Here is a 16,808-nt window from a genome sequence, read left to right on the forward strand (position 1 = left end):
TGATCAAAATTCTATTATACTGGAACATTATTAAGTATACTACACACAAAAAAAAAGGACATAACTTTACTGTTGAATAATTTTCCAAATGAATTGAATCAGCTAATACCAGTAGATTGAAAATTTGAACCAGGAAAAAAATTATCAATTATGTCTTCCATGTTGAGCTTAAAAGTAATTAGATTTAATAACTAAGTTAACATAATCAAAACTAAACTATCGACAACATACCATCGTAAAAGGCCATCTATACATCTTGCATCGGAACTAAGCCCTTCTCCACTGCCTCATTTTAAGGTTGTTTTGCCACTGGAATTAACAATTGGAAAATTAAGAAACAAAAATAAATATAAACAATAAATTAAATATCGCATACAAACAATAAGTCTTGAAGGTCGACTTCCAATAGCTTGTGGCTCCGCCCATTTTTGGTTAATTTTCTCAAATCATCCCTTTCAATAACATGTCCAATAACATATAAAATGAAATAATTGTTATACATAAAATTTGAAAACTTTGGTATAAATTAATGAAACACATAATTTAACAAAATGAAATTACCTATAAGGGGACAACTATTTTGAATACTAGTTTTTGCTTTGTTGAATACCAAAAAAATAAAAAATAAATAATTAATTGTAAATTACTTTAATACCCTTAATGAAAATTAAAACCAAAAAATATTACAAATACTATTTTTCTTTCTTAAAAACCAAATAATCAAAAACCTAAAAAAAACATTTCCCTCCTCACTCACAAACCCCTCACCTCCTCCACCTCCTTCTTCTCCCTCCCCAAAAACCCTCCTAAAAAACCCCAAAACAAAAGAAATCAAAACCTTACACAACTTGCAAAATGGCCTCAAATGACAATAGAATGGTAGTTTACGAGCAAGGAGAACCCATTCAGGTATTTTTTGAGCTAAAACATCGATTTTGAAATTTTTTTTTTTTTAAAACTCGCCATGTATTTTCGACACATACAGGTCGAAAATACCCTTATTTTTCGACATGTATGTGTCGAAAATACCCTTTACTTTCGACACCTAAGTGTCGAATTGTGATGCCATTTTCGACACTTAAGTGTCGAAAATTACCCATATTTTCGACACTTAAGTGTCGAAAATTGCATCATAATTCGACACTTAGGTGTCGAAAGTAAAGGGTATTTTCGACACTTAAGTGTCGAAAATATGGGTAATTTTCGACACTTTAGTGTCGATTTTGTTCCTGTTGCAAATTTACTTGTCTTATATTTTCGACACTTTTGTGTAGATCGATTGCACCCATTCATTTACCACGTCAGAAAAATTCCCAACAAAAGAAGCTTTAATGGCATGGGTTCGTGAAGTATGTAAAAGAATTGGAATGGTGTTAATGATTGGGGGTTCGAGTGACGGGGATAGAGGACGTAGGACACCGTATGTGATTGTTCGTTGTGAGCGTGGGGGCCATTATGTTGGCAAGAAGGTACCAGGTGAAGATGATCAAAGACCGGGAAAAAGGAGCACCGGTTCAAAGAAATGCAATTGTCCGTTTAAATTGAAGGGGACAAGAGAACACAAGGATGATGAAAAGGCTGAGTGGAAATTGGATGTTAGTTGTGGTATTCACAACCACAACTTATTCGAAAACTTGCACGGACACTCTTATGCCGGAAGATTATCAAAGGAGGATGTTTCCTTTGTTCACACTATGAAGAAAGCAATGGTGAAACCAAGGGCAATTCTAAGAGCATTGAAGCAAAATGACCCGTCTAATGTAACTGGTATGAAGACAGTTTACAATACTATCTCTAAGTTAAATTTCAGTGAATTGGATGGGAGATCTCAATTGCAATCATTGTTTGTCAAGTTGAAAGAAGATGAATACCTCTCGTACCATAGATCGAACGAGTTGAATGCGATTACCGACTTGTTTTGGATCCACCCGAAATGCATTAAGTTGGCACAGTCGTATCCGTACGGATTCGTCATCGATTGCACGTACAAGACCAATCGTTACGGACTCCCATTTCTTGAGATTGTGGGTTTTACTTGTACCAACAAGACGTTCTCAATTGCCTTTGCTTACTTGGACCACGAAAAGACGGAAAATTTTGAATGGGCGTTGCGTTGTTTGAAGGAGGCCATGACCAGTTTTCCTCGGCCTAATTGCATTGTAACAGATCGAGATTTGGGTTTAATGAAAGCAGTGGCCAATGTGTATCCATCGAGTCATCACTTGCTGTGTCGGTGGCATGTGAACAAGAATATAGTGGCCAATTGTAAGAAATTGTTCCCAAAGGACATCACCAAATGGAAGCAATTTCAGTCGAGTTTTTCGGCTCTTATTGAAAGAAATACCATAGAGGAGTTCAATGAGGATTGGGAGGATTTGAAAAGAACATTTATGGGTTATCTCCCGGCTATAGAGTATGTAGCTAATTCATGGTTGGATCCGTACAAGGAGAGACTTGTATCGGTGTGGACAAATAAGTATACTCATTTTGGAACGTACACTTCTAATAGGGTGGAGGGGGCACACGGACGAATGAAAAGGGATGTGCGTAATTCAACTGGCACATTTGTGGATTTGTATACGAAAGTCCACAATCAAATTGTCGAACAACACAATGACATCAAGGCTTCCTTTGAAGTAAGTAAAAATACTTACGAGCACACTTTCAAAACGTTGATATACAATGAGCTTCGTGGAAGTATCTCAAAATACGCTCGGCAACTACTCAAAGTTGAGGTGGACAATGCGAAACTATTGCAACCGAGCGATATGGGTTGTAGTTGCGCCATCCGAACAACCCACAGTCTACCATGTCGCCATGAACTTCATGAGTATGTTGTTGTGAACAAATGTCCTATCCCAGTTGAGTTAATAGGCTCGTATTGGAAACACATGAGTATGGAGCCCGTCGCGACCACAGGCCAAGTCATCCTACCAACCATCGACGAAGAATTATCGGAATACCAGAAGCTCTTTGAATGTGCCGATCTCGATGCAAAAACTCGATTGCGCAACCATTTGAGACATTTTACCCACCCAGAGAAGACTAACCTTACGGAGCCAAGTGAAAAAGTTGTTAGCAAAGGTCGACCGGCAAAAAGTAGGAAAGACAAATCAAGCACTCGGGACAAATCACATTTTGAGTATGTGGAGCCAAAGAAAAAAAAATCGAAGCAAGCTAGTTGTTCTCCAAAGGTAAATGTCGCTACTATCGTCTCATTTCATTGAAGTTGTATTTTATAATTGTGCTGAGTAATGAAGTGTAATATACTGCAGCTTATACCTGTACTGATGAGATTACGAGGGCATTCGAATGATTCTTTCAACACTATACCAACTCAAGAGTCAGGAAAAAGCACTATACCGACACAAGAGTCGGTCAAACCATTATTTGAAGATGCAGATGTGGGATTGCCACCAGGTTTGATCGGCAAGAATAAGTACATTGACACGATCCATCCACGATTTCGTATGCACGTTCGAGAAATCATCAATGTCGGTTCAGATGGACACTGTGGATTTCGGGCAGTTGCCTCTATGATGGGATTTGGAGAAGATGAATGGGGTCGAGTGCGAGATGACATGCTACGGGAGTTGACTTCTAATTTTTCCACTTACACGACCATGCACCGTGGCGAAGAAACCGTTAGAAGCATGCAAGCTATTGTGAGTAACTGGGATGTTCCTGCAACTCGTGATCATTGGATGTCTTTTCCAAATATGGGTCATGTAATTGCTTCAACATACAATATTGTGCTTGTCTACTTATCCAAGTATCAGTGTCTCACGTTCCTTCCCCTATTGAGCGATCCAAAGCTTTTCAGCGAGAGACAAGAGCACGGTATGGCATTCGTCGACAACTGTCACTTCGTGCATGTTGTCTTGAACAAGAATTGTCCAATACCTCCTATCGCCGATTATTGGTACCGATGTCATGATCCTAAAGCTTATGGTTGGAAGCCTGCAGAAATGGATGGTCGGATTACAGCATTTAGAGAATTAATAGGTGAAAATGTTGCCACGCGAGAGAGTTTCGAGATTATTACTATATCAGACAATGGTGATAGTTCTCCCAACAAAAATATGTAAAGTTACTGGTGCTACTTTCAATGTTATTAAGTGTTGGGTTTTTATTGCAAATTTATTTTTTTTTGTGAAATTAACCCCAAATATATTGCAATGTAAGATAAAAAACATATTCTAAGTGTTTTTGGACCAAAAAAAAAAATGCAATTTTTTCAAAAAAAAAAAAAATTGCATACAGCTCAAATTCGACAGCTAGCTGTCGAATTGGAGCTGTATGCAATTTTTTTTTTTTTGAAAAAATTGCAAATTTTTTTTTTTGTGAAATTAACCCCAAATATATTGCAATGTAAGATAAAAAAACATATTCTAAGTGTTTTTGGACAAAAAAAAAAAAATGCAATTTTTTCAAAAAAAAAAAAATTGCATACAGCTCAAATTCGACAGCTAGCTGTCGAATTACACACAGTAATTCGACAGCTAGCTGTCGAATTGGAGCTGTATGCAATTTTTTTTTTTTTGCAAATTTTTTTTTTTGTGAAATTAACCCCAAATATATTGCAATGTAAGATAAAAAACATATTCTAAGTGTTCTTTGGACAAAAAAAAAAATTCAAATTATCAAAAATATTTTCATTTAAAACAACCAAGATCCATATAAAACTAAATTAAAAAACAAGTAAAACAAATAAAATCCATCAAACAACATCCATCTAAAAAAATACAAGACTAATCCTGTGTTTTTTTCTTCCTACTAAACACGCGTTTCACAACCGCCTGTGGGGCATCGGACGAGCTCGATGGCGGTGGAATTGGCCCTATCGAGCTACCTGGAGGTGGTGGTGGGGCATCCGATGACCTCGAAGGAGGTGGAAGTGGGGCATCCGGCTCGATCTGTAACACCCTCCATGAATTTTAGTTAAAGAAGAAATATTTTAGTGGACTTTAAAAATTTCGGATCAATTTGAACTTTGAGAAAACCTTATCAAATCATTTTTCTTTACTTTAAATATACCCACAACTCAAAGTTACGATTTTCATAAAGAGTGCTACTTAAACATCATCAGGGTTTAGAAAACACTTGTAAGACAGCGGAAGGAAAATAAACTTGATTTAAATACCCCCGTTTAATAGACTGGATTCCTAAATCAGAGTAAAATATAATCATGAAAATCTCCATTTTGTACATAAGACCTTTTTATAGACGAAAGTGAAAACATGATCTTTTACGAAATCCGGGTAAGACGTGCAAGGCCTCAAGGTTCGTGATTCCTCGAACTCCGCTCCGCTGCGCACTCTGATTACTTCGAGAACCTGAAAAGGGGAAAATCGCATAAAGCGTGAGCCCAACCACTGGCTCAGTAAGAACATTGGTCTGACGATACTCACGCCTATCTCAACGTGTCACTCACGTCCTATAGGAGCCCTAAAGTCCTCGTCTCTATGTTTTTTTTTCGTGTAGGGATAATCCTAAAGCTTCAACTATGTCCTCTATATTCAATTTATTCGTTTAGACCAAGACATTCGATCACATAAGTAAAAGCACATAACATCACATACAAATACAGTACTTCTATTCTTCAAAATTAAGAACCACGAAGCATGAATATAAAACATAGTCGAACATATCGCTCTACATATAAACATATAATACTGTTTACCTCAATCTTGGTATATTGGACACATAGTCCTCTTTCATATTATACAGATATAAAATCCTCATATTACTCGCGGACATAAAGTCCCTTTAGTATCAATTTAACACTTTACGCATGTAAATGCAATGCAACATGATCCTTATCAGAACCCCAAATACGACAACATGGGTCACAAAAGCACATAATTACACATAATTCATAAAAGCACACTATACCCACATAATTCACTTTATTATGCAAAACAACCAAAATGCGTGTGAATGCAATGCATGGAAAAATATTTTCACTTTATCGGATCCGCGAAAAATTAATTTCTGTACTCAAGCAATAAACTATAAAGCGTTTCGAGCCCGTTCTGTTTAAACCACGTATTTCATCCTAGTTGGATACCGGCCCACCGTATCCCGTTTATTCACTAAGCACTAACTTTTGTGCCTAGCAATAAACTATAAAGCGTTTCGAGCCCGTTTCTATTGTGGAACAAACCACTCCTTTTGAACTTTTATTGGATACCGGCCCACCGTATCCGATGTTTATTCTGCCAAGTATTTCGTTAATTTTTCAAACTTTCAAGAGAATACGTGATACACGTGTGTAAAAACTTGTTTTCGTTTACCATAAAATCATGAAAAAATCCCTTTCCCGTTTACCATAAAAATCGTGTAAAACACATTTTCGTTTTCCCTAAAAATCGTAAAAAAACAAATCCATTTTCAGTAACCGGATCCGTGAAAAATTAATTTCCATACTTGGCCAATAAACTGTTACGAGCCCGTTTCTTTAGTGGGATCAAACCACTCTTTAACAATATCTGGATACCGGCCCACCGTATCCCGTTTATTCACTCAAGCATTCCATTAATTTTCCAAACTTTCAAAAAATACGTGATATGCATGGACATGAATGAATGCTAAGACCAAAATGCTATTACCGTTTAAACACCACAAATAACACACAAATATGCCACAATAAAATAACACAAAGATTTACTAACCACATACTATCACATAGACTAATTAAATCACACATATGGCACAAATATATACACGGTTGTACACACACACACACACACGGCAATGATATCCAATCAAGCGTAGCACAATAAATACGAATCACGTAAAGATTATTGTTCATCCACACACACACACATATAGCTGTACACACCCCCACATATATTTATAATAGTATATTTTATATTTACATAAACCATGGATCGGAGTTTTCACTCAACGACCACGTAGGTTGCTATAGAGATAATATACATATATAAGCCATGGATCGGGAATTATTCCTACGACCACGCAGGCTAGGATATATAAATATATAGTCGTTTATTTAACATATATATAAAGTATGAAATATAACATATACTATATAACATTAACGAGTTTAATTGACCAATAATCCCACAAGTAATCCCAACAATCTTCAATACTTACACACATACGGCACACACATAATGAATCTCAAACCAACATACCAAATCAATCGAAACACACATAATGACTTAAATGAATAATTCATGACCATAACTATAATTAAATTCAACTTCTCATATTTTATTATCTTAATATAATTTTAATTCTTCTATTAACTAAGGATCAAGAATTTAAAACCATACTTCTAAACATACTTTCTAGTTCAAAATAGTTTATTTTAGAAAATCGGACAGTTTTGGTATTTCAACTTTGAAAATTCATATCTCTTAGAACCTATATCCAAAACACCTGAAAATTTCACACGATGTTCATCTATAAGTATATTATACCTTGTTAAAACAGTTTAGCAATAGACTTAACCGTTTAAGAGAAATAATTAATTTAGTGCAGTCACACAGTCAAATTTCCAGAACAGAGCAATCAACTTTAAAATTACCAAATAATTCATACCTTTACCCAAACACTATGAAATTTTGCAAAGAAGAAGTTTAATAAGTCTATAATCATATCCAAGTAAATAACGTAAATAAAATTAGTATAAAGTCGTATTAAACACATAGTTCATAAATGACTCAGAAACTGTGCAGTTTTAGAAAGAGGTTCATAACTTACTCAATATAAATCCGATTTATGCATAATTTATATCAGCATGAAGCTAACAAAAAGATCTAGAATACCATGAAATTTCATAATTTTATCTCAAGGATTACCCGATCAGACATGCAATACAAACAGAGGCTACGAAACTGAAATTCAATTAGTACTCATCAAGAACTTTATCTTCTAAAGCCCAAAATTAAAACCACAAACATATAATTCATTAAGACACATATAATTCATATTAATTAGGTTATTATTTCAGTAAAGACCAAGAGGTCCTTACCCAATAGCAAGAAATCAAAGATGAAGGAGTAAGAAAACCAAAGGCTCGGTGGATTTTCGGCGGGGTTTGGCTTGGATGTTCTTGGATGGCTTTGGGGCTGAGTTTGAGAGATTATATGACTATTTATTTGAAGGTATTAGGAGAATCCCGAAATTAGGGAGAAAGAGGCATTTTGGGGTGATTTTAGAAGAGAAAAATAGAGACTTTTATGGAGGATCTTCAAGGCTTTTGAAGTTGAAGAGCAATTCTTCTATTTGGGGAGTGTTTGGACGAGATGGAGGGGAGAGAATGAGGGATTTTGGCTGATGTTTGTGTGCTGAAAATTGAAGATGAAGAGGCTATTTATAGGAGAGAAGAGGTACTTACTTGCAATATTACAAACAAGAGGGTGTAGGTAGCAATTAGGAAGACTTGGACACTTGGAAACTCACCATCAACCCAACACACTCAACTTATACACACGGCACTTTCACATAACATAAAGCACATGCACACACAACACCTATACATACATATATATATATACATAAATAATATTAAAATAATAAAAGATAAATGGTGTGGCATTTCCTATGCTCAAACCGAGAGAGAGAGAGGGGTTCTATGTCATGTATGTCACATACATATACATCAATTAAATATGCACATATAACATACATAATTAAGTCCACATCATATATTATATATTAGCATAAAATATATATGCACATATACAATCCCAATTAGCATGAGTTACATAGATGGTCACTAAATTCATTAAATCACATAATTAGAATCAACTACTCAATTAATAACATGTCTACTTCTAAAAATACTATAATGTATCTAAATCACATAAACACGTAAAGAAAGTATAAATCACTACTCGATTCATGAAATGCACGTATATTCGTATTTACTATATATTGAATATATTCATATATAAATGCTTATGAAAATGCGGGATGTTACACGATCAATCTGACAATATCATTTAGGGTCCCCCACATGACCGTATGAGCGTCGGATGGCGCAAGTCCCCGCACCTCGCTAAGTGTACCCTTCACCAACTCCAAAATTTGTGAAAGTTGGACCTCCTTATCGGTACCACCCTCTGGACGAGCTTCATGGGGTCGAGGTCGATCCGCCTGGGGTCGAGGTGGATGGGCTCCATGCCTACTTAGTTGTAACATGCATCTGGGTCGGAACCAATTCATGTAGTCCGGCGAAGTGTCCGCCTCCCCGAGTTCAATTTCAACGGACCTCGACTCCTCGTCCAGACAATTCTCCTCCCACCGATCAGAGAATCGTTCGCCGTACGCAACGAAAATTGAGTTCTGGACCGGTCGACCTTTGCTAGCTAGAGCTTTGTACATATCTTTTGACATGTATGCACGACCTGGAATGATTTGCACCCGGTTGAACTGCCTCAACACTCTGTCCGGATGATATGCCTCGAAGTGGTCCATGCAACATATCATCCCACTAAACCAAGCAGAATCTGGCATCGGGAAACGATCACGAATAGCCGTATACGGTGACCATAAAACCTAGTAAAATAAATAAAAAATTAGATGTAAAAACCTACTTAAGTAGTAATAACAAATTATTAAACTGGTATGTTACCTGATCGGGGATCAAATCATCTAATCGAGATCGCAGGTACGACGCTCGTTCAGGCGTTGAAGTAGTCTTTGACTGAGGCTCCCATCGGCTCGCTAATGGCCCCTCGAATTCCGTCTTCAATGTGCCACCCCCCAAATAAGGAAAGTGCTCGTAAATCCATGACTGAAAGAGCGTCAGCCAGCCAGCCATCGAGTTCGTTGATTTTTGTGAGGCTGAGGAAAGCTCATCGTACAACCGGCAAAGACATGCAGTGCCCCAAGCATACTCGCCGATCCGATCCAAATCAGATACAAGATTTAGGTACTCAACGCTTACCATGTTGCCTGTCTTGTCGCACAGTATAGTACACCCGAGCAAAAATAACAAATACGCCCGAATGGCGTATGTCCTCTTCTCCGCACTATCTCTCATGGTCACTTTGCTAAATTTAGCCTTCAACCATTCCAACTTGACCGCTTTCTTCTTGTTTACATCGTCCGGGTACTCACCTAGCAACTCGAACATCAAAGAACTGGGAATGGTTTTGGAATCACGGACCAAACGCTCGCAAGATACGGTACGCCCAACAACTGGCAAACCGACCAACGTACTCACATCGTCAAGTGTGATGGTCATCTCTCCAACAGGTAAGTGAAATGTGTTGGTAGCTGGCTGCCATCTCTCTACGAAGGCTCTAAGTAGATGGCCGTCCACAGTGTTGTACGATGCCTGTACAACTGACATTAAACCACATCTTTGTACTACCTCTGTAATAAACGGCGCCGGCTCCCAACCTTTCAAGGTTCCTGTGTGATTTCGTATTCGAAATTCTGAGCCGCGCTCCGAACGATCTGGCCCTCCGTTCACAATATGATAAGCAATGTGCTTATCAAATTTTGTGTACAATTCCGGTATCTCGGGACCTAGGACCGGTTCGTTGCTCGAATCACCAACTTCTACAGTCGAAGGTAGAGCCGACACCGGATTCGTTGACGAAGAACCCTCTCCAGACTTCTTCTTGGTCGTGGTCTTTTTCTTGGTCGTGACTGCTATGCCCTTGCCTCTATCGGATAATTCCTTCCTCTTCTTACGGTTCGAGACAGTCGGAGGTATACGAGGTTCACGTGGTTCTTCCACTGCAAAATAACACACAAATAAAAATTAATATACATAATATAAACACAAGCAAATAAAAAAAAAAAAAAAAAATATTCACAGTTCAAATTCGACAGCTACCTGTCGAAAATGGGTTTAATTTTCGACAGGTACCTGTCGAAAATGGGTTGCATTTTCGACAGGTACCTGTCGAATATTCAACCCATTTTCGACAAGTTGCTGTCGAAAATGCAACCCATTTTCGACAGGTAGCTGTCGAAATTACCAAAATCCAAATTCAACATTTCACCATTTTCGACATCTACATGTCGATTTTGGATGAATTTTCGACATCAACCTGTCGAAAATTCATCGAAAATCGACATATACAGGTCGAAAATGGTGAACGAAGAACCGACCCACGAATCTCAAATCAATGCTCAAATCGACTGAAATCAGATGCACCCATTACTAATTAACGATCATTCTAACCTAAAACAACCAAATCCTAATTACCCATATCAAACAATCAAATCTTAAATAAATATTAAAGAAAAAAAATCGAAACAACTATAACTTACTATTCGAAGACGACGACGGCGGCGGCTTTGGGCGACGTTGGGCGGCGTTCGGCGGTGTTTGGCGTCGGCGTCAGACGGCGGCGATGGTTGGAGCGGCGGCGGCGGCGTCGGGCGGCGTGGACGGAGGGAGGTGGACGGAGGGAGGTTTTTTGTGTTTGAATTTTTTTTTTCTTTTTTTTTATTTGGTTTTCTTTTTTTTTGAGTAATTCAAGTCATTACAAGGGAAAGTAGGGGAGGGGGGACTCGAACCCTAGACCTTTTACCCTATTGGTAAGGCTAGGTACCAACTCTCCTAATGAGGGTTGGTTTTGGTTTTCAAATAGGTAATTTCAAAGAAAAATTGATGTAATTAGTATTTTGTATGAAAGGGTATTTTTGTACTTTTATTTTTATTTTGGTATTAAAGTAAGAAAAAACTTAAAAATATGTACTCAATTGTGGTTTTCAACTAGGTAGTATTCAACTAAGCAAAAACTAGTATTCAAAATAGTTGCCCCCTACCTATAAGCCATGATGGAAAAAGATGTAAACTAATTGCCACACATGCAATAGGATGAAGAAGAAGATAAGAAACAAAATCTAAAGTCGGGTTACCAAAAGAAGAAGCCTTAGGTAGGGAAGAAATAAAATTCAAATGTTGCAGACATTCTGTAAAACGATGTCACAAAATCCGCTAGGGATGAAAATCAGATTTATTTACCCTTTTGTGTAAAAATTGAAAATCAGATTATTAGAAATAATATCTAGGAGAATTTGATGAAAATCGATAATAATTTTATATTTCGGAGATAAAAATTTGATAAAAAATCAAAAAATAATATTTAGGAGATAAAAATCAAAAATAAAATTTAAAATAATAGTTAGGAGATAAAAATTTGATAAAAAATCGAAAATAATATTTCAAATAATGTTAATGAGATAAAAATTGATAAAATATGAAAATAATAATTAGAATAATATTTAGGAGATAAAATATGATTAAAATCAAAATTATTATTTAAAAAAATATTTAGGAGATAAAAATTTGATAAAAATCGAAAATAATATTTAGGTGACAATAATCTGATAAAAAACGAAAATAATATTTAGGAGATAAAAAACTAATAAAAACATGATAAAACTCGAAAAAAAAATATTTAAAATATTATTTAGGAGATATAAATTTGATAAAATTCGAAAATAATATTTAGGAGATAAAAATCTGCTAAAAGTTGAAAATTATATTTAAAATTATAGTTAGGACTTAGGAGATATAAATTTGATAAAATTTAAAAAATATTATTTATAATAATATTTAGGAGTTAAAAATTTGATAAAAATAAAAAATAATATTTAGGAGACAAAAATCTGATAAAAATAAAAAATAATATTTAAAATAATATTTAGGGGATACAAATATGATAAAATTCAAAAATAATATTTAAAATAATATTAAGGAGATAAAAATTTGATAAAAATTGAAAAAAATTTACAAATATGACATTAGGGTTTGGTTGCCCTAGCGTTTCTTTCTTTAAATTTGATAAAATTAAAAAAATATTATTTATAATAATATTTAAGAGATAAAAATTTGATAAAAATAAAAAATAATATTTAGGAGACAAAAATCTGACAAAAATAAAAAATAATATTTAAAATAATATTTAGGGGATACAAATATGATAAAATTCAAAAATAATATTTAAAAAATATTAAGGAGATAAAAATTTGATAAAAATTGAAAACAAATTACAAATATGACATTAGGGTTTCTTAAGTTTCTTTCTTTTATATATAAGATATAAGATATCTAGGAGAATTTGATGAAAATCGATAATAATATATAAAATAATATTTAGGAGGAAAAATTTTGATAAAAAAATCCAAAAATAATATTTAGGAGATAAAAATCGAAAATAAAATTTAAAATAATAGTTAGGAGATAAAAATTTGATAAAAAATCGAAAATAATATTTCAAATATTGTTAATGAGATAAAAGTTGATAAAATATGAAAATAATAATTAGAATAATATTTAGGAGATAAAATATGATTAAAATTAAAATTATTATTTAAAATAATATTTAGGAGATAAAAATTTGATAAAAATCGAAAATAATATTTAGGAGACAATAATCTGATAAAAAACGAAAATAATATTTAGGAGATAAAAAACTAATAAAAACATGATAAAACTCGAAAAAAATATTTAAAATATTATTTAGGAGATATAAATTTGATAAAATTCGAAAATAATATTTAGGAGATAAAAATCTGCTAAAAGTTGAAAATTATATTTAAAATTATAGTTAGGACTTAGGAGATATAAATTTGATAAAATTAAAAAAATATTATTTATAATAATATTTAGGAGATAAAAATTTGATAAAAATAAAAAATAATATTTAGGAGACAAAAATCTGATAAAAATAAAAAATAATATTTAAAATAATATTTAGGGGATACAAATATGATAAAATTCAAAAATAATATTTAAAATAATATTAAGGAGATAAAAATTTGATAAAAATTGAAAAAAAAATTACAAATATGACATTAGGGTTTCTTAGGGTTGCCATAGCGTTTCTTTCTCTTATATATAAGATTTGTTTCCAGGACTTCAACGCTGGGAGGTAGCAGCCTAAACATATTTTCTTATTTCTAATTTACTAGCAAGCAATACATGTGTCTTTTGTGGTTCCTACCATTTTAAGTGATAAATAAAATTTGAGATTTAGTTATAGGGAGAATTACATATACGACGACGGTTGTGGTTCCTACTATTTTAAGTAATAAATAAAATTTGAGATTTAGGCCTTGTTTGATTGCCAAGATAAGATTAGCCAAGATAAGATCAAATAGTCTAATGAAACTCAATTGTTTTATTGCACTTTGGAAGGTTCAACAAAAAATATGCTTAAAAGGCAAGATAAGCCATGATAAGATAATATTTGCGGCTCGACCCGGTAAGTTATTGGGGATACCAAACATCCAACAAAGTCCAACTATTTAGTTAATCATGGATAATCTCCCCAACCAAACGGGGCCTTAGTTATCTGGCGAATTGCATATACGACGACAGAGGAAAACTAATTTGCACTTCTATTTAGATCAAATTCAATCGTACAAAAAATCCTGCTATTTGTGATTTTTTGAAAATATCCTCAGTTAAATACTAAAATTATGCAGATCTCTTCCACTCTTTCCTAACTGCTTTACCTCTCCATTTAGTTTATCTCCCAAAACTACCAACTGCTCCCCATCTCTCTCAAAAATTTTGTTGGTTTTTCTTCACAAAATCACTATCCTCACTAGAAACGGAAGCAAAATCACTCTGGGTATAAAAAATTACTGTCATCTCCGCCGTAGTTTTGGACAGTAAATTTCTTGTTATCTCCACCGCCATTCTAAAGCAAAATCACTCTAGTGTTCCGAGAAGTTACTGTTACCTCAGCGATTTTACATGGGAGTTGCTTTTTGCGGTTGCGAAATTGCTATTTGCGGTTTAATATTAAAATATACACTCTCTCTAGAAAAAGAAGTTTTTGAAGGGAATTTGCTTAAAAATCATTCATACTGCAATTACATACGTATAATATTGATAAAACTACTAATGTACTCTCATCTAGAGTAACCTCATCTATTGTGTACTGTGAGTGCTCTATATTGTGCTGCCATTCACAACAATATTGTCATACACACGCTTAGAGGTGGAAAAAAAATACCAATTGCCATATACAACGGTAAACCAACCGAAAATTACCGAAACATTACCAAAAGAATGGTTACCAATGTGCCCAGTCCGGTTTTAGTACCGTACCACTATATAGTGGTACAATAGCGGTATTGAATTTCTAATACCACAGTAATACTACACCGTACCATACATTATATTTTATAAGTTTATTATTTTATATGATTTCTACTTGATAAGACTTAATAACCAAAAATATAAATGACTACTTAATGTTATTACATAAGTTAAAACCTATGAGTAAGGAGTTTACCATCAGTAATGAATGGTAATTATATCATAACAAAGCGAAATCGACAGTGCAATACTTTTTCGTGAAGGTATGAAACACTTGTTCAATGGTCTTATTTGCCTCGTACGAGTTATTTTTTCTTGTACAAAAATAAATTGAGGAAGTCCTTAAATATCACAAAAAAAAAAAATTTATGTTTTTGTATAGCACCATTCAAGTTTACTTCTACAAAATTGGTGGTAGAATACCACGTACCAACCATACCGTATCAAACGTAACGGTATACCGAACATTGGTATACCGCAATTTTTGGTACGTTAATGGTACATGTAATACTAATACCGAAGAATACGGTTTGGCAACAGTACCGAGTCCACCCCTACACTGGGCAACTTTCTTTATTCGGCAACTTTCTTTATCAAATAACAGTATGGAGAAGCACATAAGCTCAAAATTACTCTAAATGAGAGAACAATAGTACATAGAAACAATTTTTGCAAAGGGGATAAGCCAGTGTAGGGGTGGACTCGGTACTGTTGCCAAACCGTATTCTTTGGTATTAGTATTACATGTACCGTTAACGTACCAAAAATTGCAGTATACCAATGTTCGGTATACTGTTACGTTTGATACGGTATGGTTGGTACGTGGTATTCTACCACCAATTTTGTAGAAGTAAACTTGAATGGTGCTATACAAAAACATAATTTTTTTTTGTGACATTTAAGGACTTCCTCAATTTATTTTTGTATAAGAAAAAATAACTCGTACGAGGCAAATAAGAACATTGAACAAGTGTTTCATACCTTCACGAAAAAGTATTGCACTGTCGATTTCTCTTTATTATGATATAATTACCATTCATTACTGATGGTAAAATCCTTACTCATAGGTTTTAACTTATGTAATAACATTAAGTAGTCATTTATATATATTTTTGGTTATCAAGTCTTATCAAATATAAAATAATAAACTTATAAAATATAATGTATGGTACGGTGTAGTATTACTGTGGTATTAGAAATTCAATACCGCTATTGTACCACTATATAGTGGTACGATACTAAAACCGGACCGGGCACATTGGTAACCATTCTTTTGGTAATGTTTCGGTTGGTTTACCGTTGTATATGGCAATTGGTATTTTTTTTCCACCTCTAAGCGTGTGTATCACAATATTGTTGTGAATGGCAGCACAATATAGAGCACTCACAGTACACAATAGATGAGGTTACTCTAGATGAGAGTACATTAGTAGTTTTATCAATATTATACGTATGTAATTGCAGTATAATTACCATAAAAACTCTTTAAAAGCTACAGAAAATCATTTACCCCAAAATTGAATAAGAAAACCCTAATAACAAAAGAAAAAATATAGAATCCCCGTATTTATGTAACAAAATGAAGATTTAATACGTCAAATAGAATCAAATTTTCGATTAGGGTTAGAATCACAAACTTTTTTCGATTAGCTTTTGCTATGTCTGGCCGTATTTTTTAGGCTCTGACAATAGCTTTGAACGCCGTAGAACTTCACAATCAACGGAATGACCGAAACATAACAATGTAAAAATGAAA

At 34.2% G+C, this 16,808-nt stretch overlaps 2 protein-coding genes across 2 annotated transcripts; one reads left to right on the plus strand and one right to left on the minus strand.

Moving 5' to 3' along the window:
• The first annotated feature begins 609 nt into the window (after positions 1-609).
• LOC148767429 (protein FAR1-RELATED SEQUENCE 5-like) lies at positions 610-4,088 on the plus strand. Its single transcript, XM_088824615.1, has 3 exons — positions 610-909; positions 1,275-3,194; positions 3,276-4,088. Exons 1-3 carry the CDS (start codon positions 856-858, stop codon positions 4,086-4,088), a joined length of 2,787 nt encoding a protein of 928 aa, XP_088680741.1. The 5' UTR covers positions 610-855.
• A 663-nt stretch (positions 4,089-4,751) lies between these two features.
• On the minus strand, positions 4,752-11,303 carry LOC105966272 (protein MAINTENANCE OF MERISTEMS-like). The gene is made up of 6 exons (XM_088824616.1): positions 11,263-11,303; positions 9,608-10,722; positions 8,954-9,531; positions 6,167-6,218; positions 5,217-5,336; positions 4,752-4,916 (listed from the first exon to the last, which is right to left on the minus strand). Coding segments are annotated over exons 1-6 (2,031 nt in total). The 5' UTR covers positions 11,264-11,303.
• Positions 11,304-16,808: the final 5,505 nt, after the last annotated feature.

Source organism: Erythranthe guttata, chromosome 10 (genome assembly GCF_056151865.1).
Source record: "Erythranthe guttata isolate IM_541 chromosome 10, IM_541, whole genome shotgun sequence".
Taxonomy (NCBI): domain Eukaryota; kingdom Viridiplantae; phylum Streptophyta; class Magnoliopsida; order Lamiales; family Phrymaceae; genus Erythranthe; species Erythranthe guttata.